We start from the raw sequence: 16,350 nt of genomic DNA, 5'->3' as shown, positions 1-16,350 counted from the left end.
AGTAACAAAGGCTTAGGCACTATAGAGTGATTTTTTTTAAATCCAACTTTCTTTTCAAAATTAAAAAAACAATTCGCATCCGTGTCTGAAGGAAGCGGTTCAGTTTGGCATTTTTAATATTAAATAGGCAAAGCCTATAAATGAATGAACCCCTTTGGAATTACCCGTTAGAACCCCTTATAATCATCCTTCAGAACCCTTTAGAATTACCCTTTATAACCTTTGAGAATTACCCTTTATAACCTTTGAGAATTATCCTTTAGAATTACCCTTTATAACCCTTTAGAATTACCCTTTAGAATTACCCTTTAGAATTACCCTTTAGAATTACCCTTTAGAATTACCCTTTGGAATTACCCTTTGGAATTACCCTTTGGAATTACCCTTTGGAATTACCCTTTGGAATTACCCTTTAGAATTACCCTTTAAAATTATCCTTTAGAATTACCCTTTAGAATTACCCTTTAGAATTACCCTTAAGAATTATCCTTTAAAATTACCCTTTAGAATTACCCTTTATAACCCATTAGAATTACCCTTTAGAATTTCTCTTTAGAACCCTTCAGAATTACCCTTTAGAAACCATTCGAATTACCCGTTAGAACCCGTTAGAATGACCTTTTAGAACCTTTTAGAATTCCTCTTTAGAACTGTTTAGAACTACTCTTAACAACCCTTTAGAATTACTGTTTGGAACCATATGGAATCACTCTTTAGAACCCTTCAGATTACCCTTTAGAACCCATTAGAATTAGCCTTTGGAACCCTTTAGAATTAAACATGGTGGGTTAGAACGGTTCTTCTTCATCTTTGACAGAGGGACGAGGCAAATATTGAAGCGGCATCCCTGTTTAAAAATTATTTTGCCCTAAACGCTCCGCTGAACTCACTGATGAAGCTTTGAATGTTTGCCGATGATCCGTTTGGCCATTTCTGACGGACACAACCGTTCGACACAGATGGATACCCAAACGGCTTTCTTATGGTATCAGAGAGTACGCTAGTACTCTCTATGTAGGGATGGCGCAGAAAAAATGTCGCTCCCATCTGCTACATACAAAACTAAAGTTGGAGTATCTTCTTTAAAAACTCACTTCGGCTACATATGAGAGCCTACCTGGTCTGTTCAGTTGATTGTCGAGGTAGGGATCACTTTTCAGTTCTCCAGACCAAGGCAAAAGCAAAATAAAGCAAAAAAACGAGATCGGTCAAACCCGGGAATTAATCTTCTTGTTCATAATAATAATAATAATGATAACTAGCCGAAACCCGTGGAACATCCACGGAAGGGAGGATGTGGTGTATGGATAGAGTGTACCATTATGGATGGCATAGGGGATTTGCTTGTCCGAGTAAGAGTTAGGAAGAAAGATGAGAATGAAGAGTGCGTATATGAACAACGATCGCCGACACCGGCACAAATGCATGCTCTGGATTGTCCACTCAGTGGACGGCTTGCTTTCGCCTACGCCTGTCCAATCAGCGGACGGCTTGCTTCGCCTTCACCCAGCAGACGCCAATACGATGGCGTCGTAAGATGGCGTCGTATCGGCAGTTAATCGGATGTTTTTGGGCCCCAACGTCGGCTAATTCAGATTTTTCGAGTATGTCTGTACGTGATAAACAAAGAGTGCGGTTCGTAGATCGTAAATCCATTAGTGCCGTGGGCATCGGGTCACTGGGTGCGGCGTAAAAAGGATAACAAAGTCGAGTCCTTACGCTATTATTATATAGATAATAATAATAATAATAGTACTAATAATAATCTTCTTCAGATGGCATATTTCCGAGCTGCCTCTATCAATGGCAATGATTCTGCTACCATTCGATAGAGTTTTACTTCCTGCAACATCCTTTGGTATTATAATTCTGGTAGCTTGAAAGGATTCCACAAAAAGTACGTAAAACTACATTCCGATGTAAAATAATAGGGCTGGGGTAGGCGTGGCTATGACTGTCAATCAGCTTGATGGGGGCGGAGCCACTAGACGCATTTGCCCCAGTGTCGGCGTTATGCGTGATAATGTTATGTGGGATCAAATAATATCAGCAGAAATATAATGTCTCGGGAAATGCCTTGTTTTTCAGTTTTACATTTATGAAAATAAAATAATAGCGAGGTACCAGTGCTATACACCGCGCATGGGACACGTGATCACGAACCCTCTAGTCACGGGTCAAGGTAAAAGCAAACCACGTGATCAATAAACCTTCTCGATTCACGGTTTCTCGGCGCCAGATTTGCTATGTCGGCGCTTCACTTCTGCCGTCGTATAAAACAGCCTGAACAAGGAATCCACTCAAATTTAAGCTACTATAAATGGAGGTGTGTGTGTGTGTGTGTGTGTGTGTGTGTGTGTGTGTGTGTGTGTGTGTGTGTGTGTGTGTGTGTGTGTGTGTGTGCGCGTGTCATACTTTTTAACGTCTTTTAATTAATTACGTACTATCCTTTAGACTGCTGAGACCCCTTAGACCCTGGCGGACTCTTTAACACTTGACCCAAAAGACCCCCGAGGACCCAAAGTCCCCGAGGACCCAAATCACCCAAAAGTCCCCCAAATCACCCAAAAGCCCCCATTACCCAAATCACCCCAAAGTCCCCAAGGATCCAAAAGTCCTCGATGACCCAAAAGACTCAGATCACCCAAAAAGTACATGAGGACCAAAAAGTCCCCAAGGACCCAAGAAGTCTCTGATGACCCAAAAGTCCCCGAGGACCCAGATGACCAAAAAGTTCCGATGACCCAAAAGTCCCCGAGGACCAAAAAGACCCAGATGACCCTGATGACTCAAAAGTCAAAAGATAACACACACACACACACACACACGTTGTACCGTCCACCAAACAGTGATGACTCCATCTACATCTCGCTGTCTGATGATATGGACCAACTTCTATCTACTCATCCCAACTCTCTCTTCCTCATATGTGGTGATTTCAACTGTCATCATGCCAGTTGGCTGGGTGTGGGTACCTCTCTCACCAGCCATGGCTCCTCAGCAAAGGACTTCTGCGACTCACTGGGACTGACACAATCTGTCAATTTCCCGACCCGGATCTCCGTCAACGGAACATCTTCTCTTCTGGACTTGGTTATGACTAACTTCCCTGAAAATGTCTGCTGCTCTTCTTCTGCTCCGATCGGATCATCTGATCATGTCCTTGTTAAAGTGGACATCTCTCTGACCATCCTCAGGGAGCCTGCTCAGCGTCGACGAGTCTGGCATTTCACTCAGGCCAACTGGCACGGTCTTCAAGCAGCCATCAATCATCTGGACTGGTCTCCCATCTCTACCACCTCTGACATCAACTCATCCTGGGAATTCTTCCAAAGTAAATTGCTCTCTCTCATGCACAGATTTATCCCATCTCGTCTTCAGTTGTCATACCCTTCCTCCCGTCCATGGTACACGGAATCTTGTGGTGAGGCTGTTGCCCAGAAACAACTTGCCTTCGTCTCCTGGAAAGCAAATCCAACGGAAGGAAATCTCATTTCCTTTCACAAAGCCCGAAACAAGTGTGTGTCCACCCTCAGGAGAGCCAGGAAACAATATCTCTCCGTTCTCAAGACCGAACTCTCTTATCTGTCTCCCTCTTCCAAATCCTGGTGGCATCTGGTCAAATCCGTTTCTGGTGTTTGTTCCCCCTCCATCCCCTCCCTTACCTCAAACGGCTACACAGCTGACTCCGCACGTGAAAAAGCTGAATGCCTCAACTCTGTGTTTGCCTCTAAATCTTGTGTCCCAAACCCATCCCTCTCTGTACCCACCATACCCAGTCGTACCCTGCTGCTCCTGGACTCCGTGTCCTTTCCTCCTGACAAGGTGGAAAAGTTTCTGTCAACCCTCGACTCTGATTCTGCAACTGGACCCGACGGCATCAGCCCACGGGTCCTAAAATCCTGCTCTGCTGCTCTATCTCACCCTCTCTCTGTTCTCTTCACCCTCTCTTTTGCTCAAGGTCAACTGCCATCTGCTTGGAAATCAGCCAACATCACCGCTTTGCACAAAAAAGGTGCAAAAACAGATCCTAGCAACTACAGACCAATCAGCCTTCTCCCAATTATCAGCAAAGTCATGGAATCCATCATTGCTTCTGATATGAAATCTTTCCTCTTCTCCAATGGCTTGATCTCTGATCATCAATTTGGTTTCAGACCAGGTCACTCTACTCTGGACATGCTGCTTCTGCTGTCTCAACAATGGATGGAGGTCCTCAATGCCAAACAGGAAATTAGAGCTGTCTCCCTCGACATATCACGTGCCTTCGACACGGTCTGGCACCCCGCTCTGCTCACCAAACTCTCCTCCTTTGGTATCCATGGAAATCTCCACGCATGGCTGGCGGACTTCCTCTCTAGTCGTCGTCAACGTGTGGCCCTGAATGGGTTTCTCTCATCTCCTCTTCCTGTTCAGGCTGGAGTTCCCCAAGGCAGTGTTCTGGGCCCCGTGCTTTTTCTGGTCTTCATCAATGATCTCTCTGACTCTCTCGAAAATCCTCTCTATCTCTTTGCTGATGACTCCACTCTCTGCCGCTCCATTCCTCTTCCCTCAGATCGGCAGTCTGCTGCCTCCTCACTCTCTGAAGACCTGGACAAAATCACAGACTGGTCAAACAAGTGGAACATGTCTTTCAATCCTGACAAATCTCACACTCTTACTATGTCTCTCCGAAAAGATCGACTGGACAACCCTCCCATCTACTTTCTCAACAATCCTCTCCAAGAAGTTCTGTCGCTCAAGATTTTGGGTCTCACTATCTGCCATGATCTTTCTTGGGAAAACCACATTTCCAAGCTGGCCTCCAAAGCCAGTCGCCGACTGGGCATCCTCCGTCGTGCGAAGTCCTTCCTCGGCACACCTGAGCTCCTCACCACATACAAGGCTTTCATCCGCAGCTCAATGGAATACTGTTCTCCCCTATGGGCCGGTGCTCCTGCCTCACACCTAGCTCGGCTTCACGCTGTTGAAACCAAAGCTTTCAGAATTATTGGAATCTCCCGCGATGAAGCTATCTCTGAGGGCCTTTCACTCACTCACCGCAGGCAGGTAGGTGGTCTTTCTGTCTTCTACCGACTCCTCTCCGGCCTTGCACCCCCAGCTCTCTCTGTGCTCTGTCCCCCAAATATTCCTACAGGTCGCACAAGATCTGCCAGCAACCCTCTGATGGTTAAACTGCCGAAATCTCGGCTCTCCGCTCACCTTCACTCTTTCATTCCTCTTTTCTCCCGCCTCTGGAACAAACTCCCTCACTCCCTTCAATCCCACTCCTCCCTCCAGGTCTTTAAAACAGCTGTTCACCACCATCTCTTATCTTCCCCCATCCAAAACCTTGATCTTTTCTACCCCCGCTAATTCACCCCAGATCCACCTTGTTTGAAATTCCAACTTCTTTCCTGGAAGTCCTGGCAGTGTCCATATGTTTTATACCTCCCCCACTGCCCCCTTCCCACGCCCCCCCCCCCAAAGCCCTCGCCCTCTCTCAGATCTCTCGATGTCTCCATGTCTCTCGGTCCCTGCTCTCAAATGTCATGTTTGTGTCCTTCCCCCTCTCTCCCCATCTTGTCTACCGCTCCCTATGTTATATGTTTTATGTGTCGGTTTGTCTTTCTGTGTGATTAATGTTCGCTCTTTCACGAGCCTCGATATTGTATACAAAAAAAAAAAAAAAAAAAAAAAAAAAAAAAAAAAAAAAAAAAAAAAAAAAAAAAAAAAAAAAAAAAAAAAAAAAAAAAAAAAAAAAAAAAAAAAAAAAAAAAAAAAAAAAAAAAAAAAAAAAAAAAAAAAAGTCCCTGAACACCCAAAAGTCCCCAAAGACCCAAAAGTCCCCGAAGATCCAAAAGTCCCCAAGTAAAATTTGGTCCAACGGGCCCCCTAGTTTAATAAATATTTGAACTGGCATTTAGTGTTCCTTTCATCTTTGTTTTGGCATACTGCATCGCCTGGAGTGGTCAATGGTCAATTAATTGATATAGGCTCCACCCCTTCCCTCTGTCCCCTGCCCTATTGGTTAAAGGGAAACCACATGAGTTATTTTGGGCATTTCTAAGTGCAGGTCATTGTGTGGCCTGAGGCTGGATGAAGACATTACTCTTTGAGAAACGAGCAATAAGACAGAGCTGCAAGATACAGTCAGGGTTACGTAAGACAACATAGGAACACATGTGTAGTGTTTGACATTGCTGACTAAGATATCTTGGCACTTTTGCTCCAAGATTGGGTATCCTCTGAGTACCATAACATTGTGTTGTTCCACATTGTGAAAAATTACAGAAACAAGTCAATAAAAATTTTTTATGCCAAATTAAAAAGGCAATGTAGGGATGACAAACTACAGTCTAAAAAAGATCCTAAACAAGATAGGGATGATGTTGGTTTAGAGCAGGGGTTCCCAACCTTTTTTGTGTTATGGCCCTCTTGGCTCCCAGAGCACATCCCCAGCACCCTCCTCCCTTTCGCGAGGGTTGAGCGGCGGAGCACGTGTAAGCAGGCCAGGTGGGTCTGGGGGCATGCCCCCCAGAAAATTTTGGATTTCTCGATGCTCTGTGGTGCATTCTGAGATGTGTTTTTTCCTTTAATTGGCTATTTTGTTTGTATGAGAATTGGTAAATTATTACACAGAAAATGAGGAATTCCAAGTAGCCAACATGAACATTTAGTTCCATAGTTTTTTTTCTGTTCCTTACTGGCTCCCAACTACATCGTTTTTGGAAGAAGCAAACACAGCAACGTCGCTCGAATGATGCATGTTTGATATGAGATTTTAATATTATCAGTAGCAACACTATGGACAGCATGAAATAGAACTGTCACTCAAGAAAACAGTATGAAAAGGTTCCAAGTCAAGAATATGTGAAAACTAAAAACCTCTGTTGTGTCTGTATTTAACGCAGTGTGTTATAATCTCACAAAAAGAAACTCAATTCGACAACAACTCAGGTAATCAAAACTAGGGACGCGGTGCATGCGCCGTAAAAGTGAATTAAAAACTCAGTGGGATGGCTGAAATTGCATTTTAGCTACCAATTAGGGTATCCGTGGTTGAGTCACAGTCAGGGCACAGCGGAGGTCATCTTCCACGTGGAGCCGATTACGCTGTTTCGATTTGATATTCAACAGCGTGGAAAACCCCTCTTTGCAGAGATAAGTAGATGAGAATGGCAGAAGCACCCGGATAGCTATCTGGCTGATATTAGGGTAGTGACCCATTCCCACTCAAAACTCCGTCAAGCTCTTCTCTTCGAATGTGTCTTTGGCAAATGAATCGTTTCGGAGATCCAGGAATTCATCTTGCATTGCCTCCGGCATGCTCTCCACACAAAGGTTGACGGAAAAAGGATTCCTCACAATTTTTGCCTCTGTCGTCTAAATCAGGAAAATACTTATGACATTCTAGCTCCAGTGACTGCAGATGCTCAAGAATGCCATTTTTCAGTACGCGATCAAGCTCTTTTCCCATGCTGTCCTGCAATTCAGACATTCTTTCGAACATAGCAATGTTTCCTGTGTTCACTTTCCTGTGTCAGTTTTGGAGCTTGGCAACAAATCCTCTGAGATTATCGTGGAAAAGAACAATATTAGTCGCTCTTCCTTGGAGATTGATGTTCAGCTGGTTCTGCTGCTCGAAAATGTCAGCAAGATAAGCAAGTCGTTTGTTCCACAATTCTTCGTTGTAATGCTGCAGGAGGTCATGTTTCCCTTGAAGATTCAAGAAATGTTGGACTTCCGCACAAAGTTCAAAGACGCAGTTCAGAACATTCCCTTTCGAAAGCCAGCGTACAGCAGTATAGTACAGCAACGTTTCATGTTCCGCGTTCATGTCTTTGCACAGCTACTTGAACATTCGGGTGTTGAGAGCCCCTGCCTTGATGTAGTTAACAATCTTGATTACGACTTCAAGAACTTTCTTCAATGAGAGGGAGAGTCTTACAAGCCAGGGCATAGCGATGAATCATACAGTGGGTTCCTTTCGCTTGTGGTGCCAGCATCCTCACTTTTGCTTGGAATCCGGATTTGGAACCAAGCATGGCAGGAGCACCGTTTGTACAGACACCGCATACATTCTCCCACTGAATTCCTCCCGCATCGAAGAACAACTTCATTTTTTCCATGATGTCGTTAGCTTTTGTCGTTGTTTCCAGGGCACTGCAGAACAAGAATTCTTCCTTGATATCATCTCCCTTGGCATAGCGAACGAATGCCAGTAGCTGGGAGCAGGAACTAACATCGGTTGATTCATCAAGTTGAAAAGAAAACAAGCCGAAAGGCGCCGCCTTCATCTCATTGATGATCTGTTGTTTCACATCTTCCGACATGTCACGGATACGACGCTGCACTGTTATTCGATAAAGACACCTGTTCAACTTTGCGCGCCTCTGCCTTGCCGAGAACCCGTTCGACAATGAGGAGGGTACATGGCCTGATGAGTGTCTCCCAAATCGAGTGGGGTTTTTTCTTCTTTGCAATTTCAAGAGAAACTTCATAAGAAGCCTGGACAGTTGCTACATTTTGTTGTTGAAAAGCTCCTCCCTCATCCAACTTCTGTCGCTTTAAATTTATTTCATGCCGCTTGAAAAATTCGGGATCCGGCTTTGCATGTTGTGCGTGATTCGTCTCAAGGTGCAACTTCAACTTGGATGGCCTCGTGGATTCACACACATTGTGGTTTCTCTTGGCCAGACACAGTAATGGACGTGAATCCAAGCTTTATGTATTCGTCAAGATACTTTCTTTTTTTACTCCCAGAAGCCATAACGTCAAATCTGCAATAGGAAAAAAAAAACAATATCAAAGTCAAAACAATATTTAAAAAAATACATATATATTGAATTTTTAGTATGGTTCAAATTACCCCATGGCCCCCCGAGAAATACACCATGCCCCCCCGCCCCCCCGGGGGCCATGGCTCCCAGGTTGGGAACCACGGGTTTAGAGAGTAGCTAACAGTATTGCCATCACATAACAATCTCGACATCACTGCCTCCAGACCATTGTCTAGGGCTAGGCCTAGCTAAAAGTATTAGAATGTGGGGGTTACTCCATTGGGACACAATCCACGGGCACGGGACCAGTGGGGCTATTGATGGTATGGGCGTGGCGTGTGCTCGGTGGTTGGAGCCACGCCCCCTTAAGAGGGTTGGGCTTGATATAAATGATGCATGGGTTCCGGTGGTTTTTCAGTCCGTCGGAATAAACGAGCTTTGAACCAGCTACGAGTGTCTTGCCTCCCCGTTACCCACAACTCCTACAAGAAGCTCCTATATTTCATTTCTGCATAAGTATAAGAAGCTCTTATACTGTATATATAATTTCAGGGACTTATTGCAGCTGCAGTTGTCTTTCCTACTTTTCTTTTTTATAAACTTAGAGTAACCAATCACAAATGCAGGTAATTATAGAATGCTGTTATTAGAGATGTTCATGCAGTTTGTAAGAAGTTGATGATCATGTACTGATATTATAACATTGTACTCCGGCTGCTAATTTGTAGAGTCTCAGTATGTGGCTACACTACAGGAGTAATCAAGTACTGTTGTAACCAGTGGAGTGTTTGTAGAAGTTTGAAGCAATAACTGATGAAGTGTAAATGAGGCAGTGATGTAGGGATTGTTATGTGATGGCAATACTGTTAGCTACTCTCTAAACCAACATCATCCCTTTCTTGCTTAGGACCTTTTTTAGACTGTAGTTTGTCATCCCTACATTGCCTTTTTAATTTAGCATACATTTTTTTAATTAACTTGTAGATATAGGCATAAGGTCAGAGAATGCCAAGTACTCACCAATACTCCTATGACTACTATTACTACTTTAAGTGCCCTAATTATTTCCACCAGGGAACATTATTGGCCCAAGTCTTTCACAAATGGATTGGCCAGGCCTCACATTCAAACTGATTGTGACAGAAATTTGTAAATTTGTTCAGGGTTCCAGCGATAACTCACCTACTCTTTGTAAAATACACCAAGGGATCCTTAATGTCCACCAACTAACGTTAGCAGATTTTAACATTCATGAGAGGGACATTAGAGAGCACTTTGTGATTTAACGCCCCGCCTGCAAAGCACAGCAGTTTACAGCCAGAACAGAAATCAAACCCAGATTAGTCATTAGTAAACGGATCCCGTTCCAACATGCATTCGCCAAGGAAGAATAAAGGTTGCCACTGAAAGCCTTGAGGGAAGAGGCAAGCTTTTCGGCATTTGGGGCAAAGGTGAAGTCTTGTCGCAATGCTGAAGCAACCATGCATTGTGCGCAATGTACTCGTAGCTACGACGTACAATGTACAATGTACTCGTAGCTACGACGATAAAGCACATTTTGAAGGAATTACCAATGAGCAAAATGCCATCGCAAATTACGCAAATCTTGGAATGGTGCCGGTAGGCTGTAATCACAGTATTCATAAATATGTATTTTTACGAACATTGAAATTGCTTTGATTATTTGCACATGACACTTTGTCCCAGATATTGTCATGTCCACAAGGAGGGGCGATTTATTGGCGAATGAAAATGGCTTATCCTATGTAGCAGTAAAATGTTTCTCATTTGGAATAGAAAAGGGATGAGGTATTTTGTTCCTGTTACTTTTTTATCACATACATATAGCTGATACTATTTATTTTTTAAATATTTTAAAAAACTTTTAATTTTTTATTGGATTTTATTTTATATTATTTTTTAAAACTTTTTTAAAACTATTTGCATTTACTATTTTAAAAAACTATTTTTTTGCATTTACTATTTTAAAAAACTATTTTTTTTAATTAGTCCAAGCAATACGAACTATGCTGTAAACAATATCCAATTTTTAAATCCTCAAATTGTAAATTTGATGCGAATCAAGACTCCGATGATGGCTGTCGTGGTCATGAACTCTCACTTATCGCTCACAACTGTTTGCAGCTGGGGATACAAATAGAAAGTGTCACATACCAGTTTTGAGCAAAGCTGCGGATCAGTCATGAAGCCGTATCACGAGAGGAGGTTTTAACAAGTCGATAAAACGATTGCACAACTTGCAAGCAAACACAGTGTCTGTTTGTAGACCGCAATCATTTGAGCAGAACCATACGGACCCAGCGATGTGATGAGATGAGCCAGCACACCTTGGGTTGGCGTTTATGCCTCCAGAGGTGAAGTATGCTCAGTCTGTGGACTGAAGTGACACACGTGTTGTCCCTGCTTCTTTACTTCGCATATGCACACGCCGAGGTGGTATGGTACATAAAACCTTACTTGTTAATTCATCTCGATGTTCACTTGCGAAGCCTTTTCTCTCCAAGTACTGTATATCCAGATGCTACGGCTTAGCCTGATAGGTTTAAATGGCCAACTGTAGTTGTTGCTGGTCTCTCTCCCAAAATCAAGTTGAATGTGTCATCCTACAATGCTACTATTAATTTATAAATTGGTCACTGGCTTTGACACCAAAACAAATTTTTATTATGGACCCTAGGCATCACAAAGCTACATATATCGAATAATCAGTTTCAAATGGAGCACCTCGCTGACATTAGAGCATTTAAATTGCATCAGATGTGGCAATAAATGTGTTGCTCCCAGCTTGCAGGCTCCATGACAGAAGACACCATTTGCATTTTTGCCGGCTCCATCCTTACCCCATTTAGAATCCCGTGTGGACACGGGCAACTTCCTAGTAAAGCAAATTCTTCTTTGGGTCCAACCAGCTGCGTTGCCTATGATATTTTTATTTGTTTTATTTTTGATACCCTTGCTTCAATTCTTCCCCTGTCTTCTTGCATTTAACGGAAATTTTGAGGTCTTTTTTAATTATTTTTTTTTTCAAAAGTGTTTCAGAACCTCCTCACAAGCCTCTTTTACAAAATTCAGTCCAGGCCTGCACACGAGACGGGTCTCAACACCGGTGCCGCTTGCTCGTGCTTGCCATCTTGCCTTTTTAGTCCAGGAGGCGACACGCTCCAAACATGATGAAGAACATCTTTTAAAACTCGCTCAGCCACTTCTTCACCCAGACATTGCCACTGACTGATCGGTTATGAATATGTGGTGCCTGTGGACTATTAAGGCAATTAAATGCTCGGAATTGGCCTTTGCAACCGTAGGCCATTCGAACGCCACATAAACAATGACCCCATATAAGTATCTCAGATAACTGGCCTATTCTTTTTTCTTTTAAAAAAAATAAAACTACTTCTTCATAAGACCACAGAAAGTGCAAAGAGCCTGTGCAAAGGCCACCATAAGAACATAAATGGCTTTTCTGCTGTACTTCATGGTGCACTTTCCCCATTGCCACATGATATTGCTGGTAATGAATCTTATTTATTTACTTACCCGTCACATTTTATATGTACCTTGGCAATTAAGCTTACTGTCTGTGAATAATAAACCAGACGGTCCAATGGGTTCATTTGAAGTAAGCAGAGAAGAGCATTGTTAAAGTTATGGTCCCTCGGTATCTCGAAACATGGATGGAATGGGGGAGGTTGGTTATTGAAATAAAAAAAAATTGCAATTATTTTGTGCATAATAAATGGAGCCCCTTTGTGTTGTCTAATTGTATGCATGCAAAAGTTGAGACTTGTGGAAGAGCTAGAACATTGTGGAAAGTGGGGAAATACACCAATAGGAGGGTAGAGAGACACAATGGGGGACACTTGGAGGAAGAATGGGTGAGAGGAAGAATGAGAGCAAAGGGGAGGTGGAGACATTGTTTGTAACACTGATTTTTCAAGGGGATGTTTGTAATGCTGATTTATTTATTTACCACATATTTTACATATTGTATGAGAAGCATTGTTTGAAACAATTGTGCACGCTTTTGTTTACTGCAAAGAGAGACAAAGATGTGAGAAACCAACATCGTGAAACCTCCGTTTATAGAGAAGTAACACTGAACTAAAACTAATATTTTGGGTCCTCAAGGTATTTTGAGTATTTCAGGGTCTTTGGGGTCTTAAGTGTCTTCTGAGTCTGTCAGGGTATTTTGAATCGTTTGGGTAAGGGTATGTTCAGGGTCTTTAAGGATCTTCGGGGTCTTTTGGATCTTTTAGGTGTTTGGATCTTCAGGGTATTTGGGTCTTGAGACTTGTGGAAGAGCGGCCACCATAAGAGCCTTAATACCAACTTCGTACACTTCCGGAGTTGTTTGATTTTTTTTTGTGTTCAAATGTCTGGTGATTGTTTTGTATTTATTTATGCGAATGTGTACTTGTATATAACTGTCATTAATTTTAAAAGGCTTAGGCACTATCGAGCGATTTTTTTTTTTAACTCCAAAAAAACGAAAATAAAACCACCTGAAGGTCCTTTTGGGTCTTCGGTCCTTTTGGGTCTTTTGGGTCGACAGTGTGTTTTAGGTCTTCAGGGTATTTTGGGTTCTCTGGGTCCTTAAGGGTCTTTGAGGTCTTTTTTTGAGGGGGGGTGAGGGTGGAGGGGGGTTAGGGTGGAGGGGGGTTGGAGTGGAGGGGGATGACTTGCTAATACTCGTGTTTCTGATGAATAAAATATACAATTTTTTTTTTAACTCCTTTCCGTCAAATTTAATTTTGAGTACAAAGTGGACGTGGACGGGATTTCCATTTTGAGATGCTTTTTAGTTGTCATTGTAATATGTCACACACCGTTTCGATCACGATGTCAATTTGTTCGTTAAACCAATAAAAGCCAAAAAGTTCGTTCGTTCGTTCGTTCGTTAAGTTCGCTAAGTTCGTTCGCTAAGTTCGCTAAGTAAAGTTCGTTAAGTTCGCTAAGTTATGTTCGTTAAGTAAAGTTCGTTAAGCCATATAAAATATTATTTAGAACATGATGTCCTCGCCCAGACTTTACTGCAGAGAAAGGCTCTGGGTTGGCTCAATTTGCTGAGCTGTACTGTAATCCGGTGATAGCAAGTCCAAGTCCTGACACTGCGTGGTTGGCAATGGCAAAGTATGTGTACACTTCCATGTGGCACCACGTCGTTGGCATTGGTTGATCAAACAAAGACATTACATTTTGTGTTATTTTCTTTTTTTTGCTTGACCTGTGATCTGCTATTCCTTTAAGAATTTGTGTCTGTATAATATTAACTTTTCCCAACTAAGGATTGACCTGCAGCACACTGGATGAGTACCGCTTTGTAAAATATGCCATGTATTGGTTTGTTGCAGGATTCTGAGCGCACCCCACTGGTGGTTGGCCAAGAAGACCGACTTTAAGAACAAGTTCGATGATGGGGAAGGAGTAAAACGACTCCACCAAACTGATATTCGTTTAAGGTTGCACTTTTTGGTAGAATACGTTTATAGCTGAAACAAACAACAATTGTTGTTTTCATGTATTGTTATGCATTATGTTTGCCACTCTGTCAAAGCGCCTTTGGGCTTCTGGAAAAGCGCTATACAAAATAAATGAATTATTATTATTATTATTATAGCCTTCACATGGGCCAAAACCTCATTAAATCCCCCATGGGAATTATCTGGGACATTTGCACAACGGATGCTTTCCTGCTGTGGTATAATTTTATCGAGCAGTAAAATTTCATTTCTTACAGCACATAACGGTGTGATCAATTATACCGAAATGATGATTGAGCACAAGTCGGAGTGGAACATTTTCTTTAAGGGGCTATCAATTAATTGGAAATACAGTGGAAATTTTGACTCCTTTCCCCTGTCCTCCCTTTCCTTTCCTTCCCCTCCACACATGCACACACGAGTCTAATGCCATGTCTTCTCCTGTACGAGGTACACAATGTTGTGCCTCCATTATTCAATGCAACACTGTCGGAGCATTCCCTGCATTTGTTAAAGTTTAGGCTAAACACAAAAGACTGCAGTGGTGGACCATCGGATGGATGCGAGGTGAAATCTTCCACCCTGACCGTGATGGATGATCTTCAGAGACTCTGTGTCGTCCTCCGGGAAGGCCGAACTGATCTTTTCTTTGGTTTCCGCGATGCCTGCATGTGGTTGGTGTTGGCTGAATGTTAGCGAGAGAGAGAGTTTTGGGGAGTGAGCGAGCGAGAGAGTGACGTGTCTGGTGGCATAGCTTCTGACACGTGTGTGCTTGTCTGACATCGTCAGTTCTCTCATGGTCTGCCGCCTCCAACTCGCTGGGCTCCGCAGGACTCAATTCCACTGTCCTCCTCGCTCAACTCTCCTCGTTGAATTCCAAACTAACTGTCCATTATCATCACACAACCGCTCGCTCATTTGCTTCCCGTCTGGCCTCATAACATCTCGCTGTGCTCTAATAACATAACTAACCCTAACCCTAACAACTCAGGTCATGAGTGGTTCTAAGCGAGTATGGTTGGTTACCAGCACGGGTGCAGTCCTTACCTCGACGCAAACTTGCAAAGCCATACTTTCGCCGTCCTACAGGGGGAGCTGCTGTGACTTACAGAGCTGTTGAAATGATTCATTTAAAGCAACGGAGGGAATGATTTAGAGCATTAATGAGAGGTGAACAGTGGGAAGCGTTTAGACACATTATGGTGGAGAGGGGTCACTGATATCAGCTCCTAAACAAACTTCGACACATGCTCAATCATTATTACACAGAAACCACAAACCTATGCCAAATGTTTATGACAAAACTAGCCCATTTTACACCCTTTACCCACGAATCACAGTTCCTGCAACAATACTGTATTTGTTTCCAGTAACAAAAGTCTATTAGGTAGGTATGGATTCCTTGAAAATAAATACTTTTGGAAAGTGAATAATTCATGAAAAAAAAACTTCTAGTTGATCAAACACAATTTGACTTCCTCTCACATATCCAGTTAAATGTTACAACTGCGGCATATTTAAAAGTACTGGCAGGGGAGCTGAGAGGTACATGCACTTGCTTTTGAGCTGTCACCCTGGTGATTTGCAGGCAGGCCGAAACATGAATGTGTACGCCATCTATTGGAAGGATATTAAGCCGGACGATACGTCTGCTAGCATTAGAAACAGCACTAGTCGTGAAGAGTGGGCAAATTATCGCTGGCATCCTAAAAATTCTAAATTCCTATTAAAACCCTCGCCAAATATTTTGCAAAGTGTGGCGGCTATGCCAATATCCCCAGCGGGAGTTTAGTGCGGCCTTCATGTTGCAGTAGACTGAAAACAGTCTGAATCTAACATAAACATAACTAATCTCTCGCCAAACTCTCCTCGACCTCCCCTTTACATTCCTCATTCCTAATTCACTGACACTGCATTTAATGCTCTCAAATAATTCCTTGTTTTCCCAAAGTGAAAGTTCGAAAATCCAACTTTAATTCAAATGTATGTTTTAACGCACTCCATGCCTGAATTTTTACCCGGGATGCCACTGCAAACTTCACCTATAAACCCCCTACACTCCATTGCCTTGGGAGACTGTCACACAC

The 16,350-nt window shown here is 42.8% G+C and overlaps 1 protein-coding gene across 2 annotated transcripts in view; it reads left to right on the top strand.

Moving 5' to 3' along the window:
• The window catches only part of SCARB2 (scavenger receptor class B member 2), a 101,704-nt gene extending 87,075 nt beyond the window's left edge, over positions 1 to 14,629 (top strand). Inside the window, exons 12-13 of one of the 2 annotated variants that reach the window (XR_013622533.1) lie at positions 14,135 to 14,273; positions 14,402 to 14,629. Coding sequence is in view for 1 of the 2 variants with exons in the window: in XM_078772745.1 (XP_078628871.1) it covers positions 14,135 to 14,182 (48 nt within the window). In the remaining variant the exon portion in view is untranslated. Of the gene's footprint in view, positions 1 to 14,134 lie in introns of both variants that reach the window. The other variant, XM_078772745.1, reaches the window with a different exon arrangement.
• Positions 14,630 to 16,350: the final 1,721 nt, after the last annotated feature.

Source organism: Myxine glutinosa, chromosome 2 (assembly GCF_964187855.1).
Source record: "Myxine glutinosa chromosome 2, kmMyxGlut1.1, whole genome shotgun sequence".
In the NCBI taxonomy this organism is placed as follows: domain Eukaryota; kingdom Metazoa; phylum Chordata; class Myxini; order Myxiniformes; family Myxinidae; genus Myxine; species Myxine glutinosa.
The sequence above is the reverse complement of the archived record's forward strand: the minus strand, read 5'-3'. Positions and strand labels throughout refer to the sequence as shown.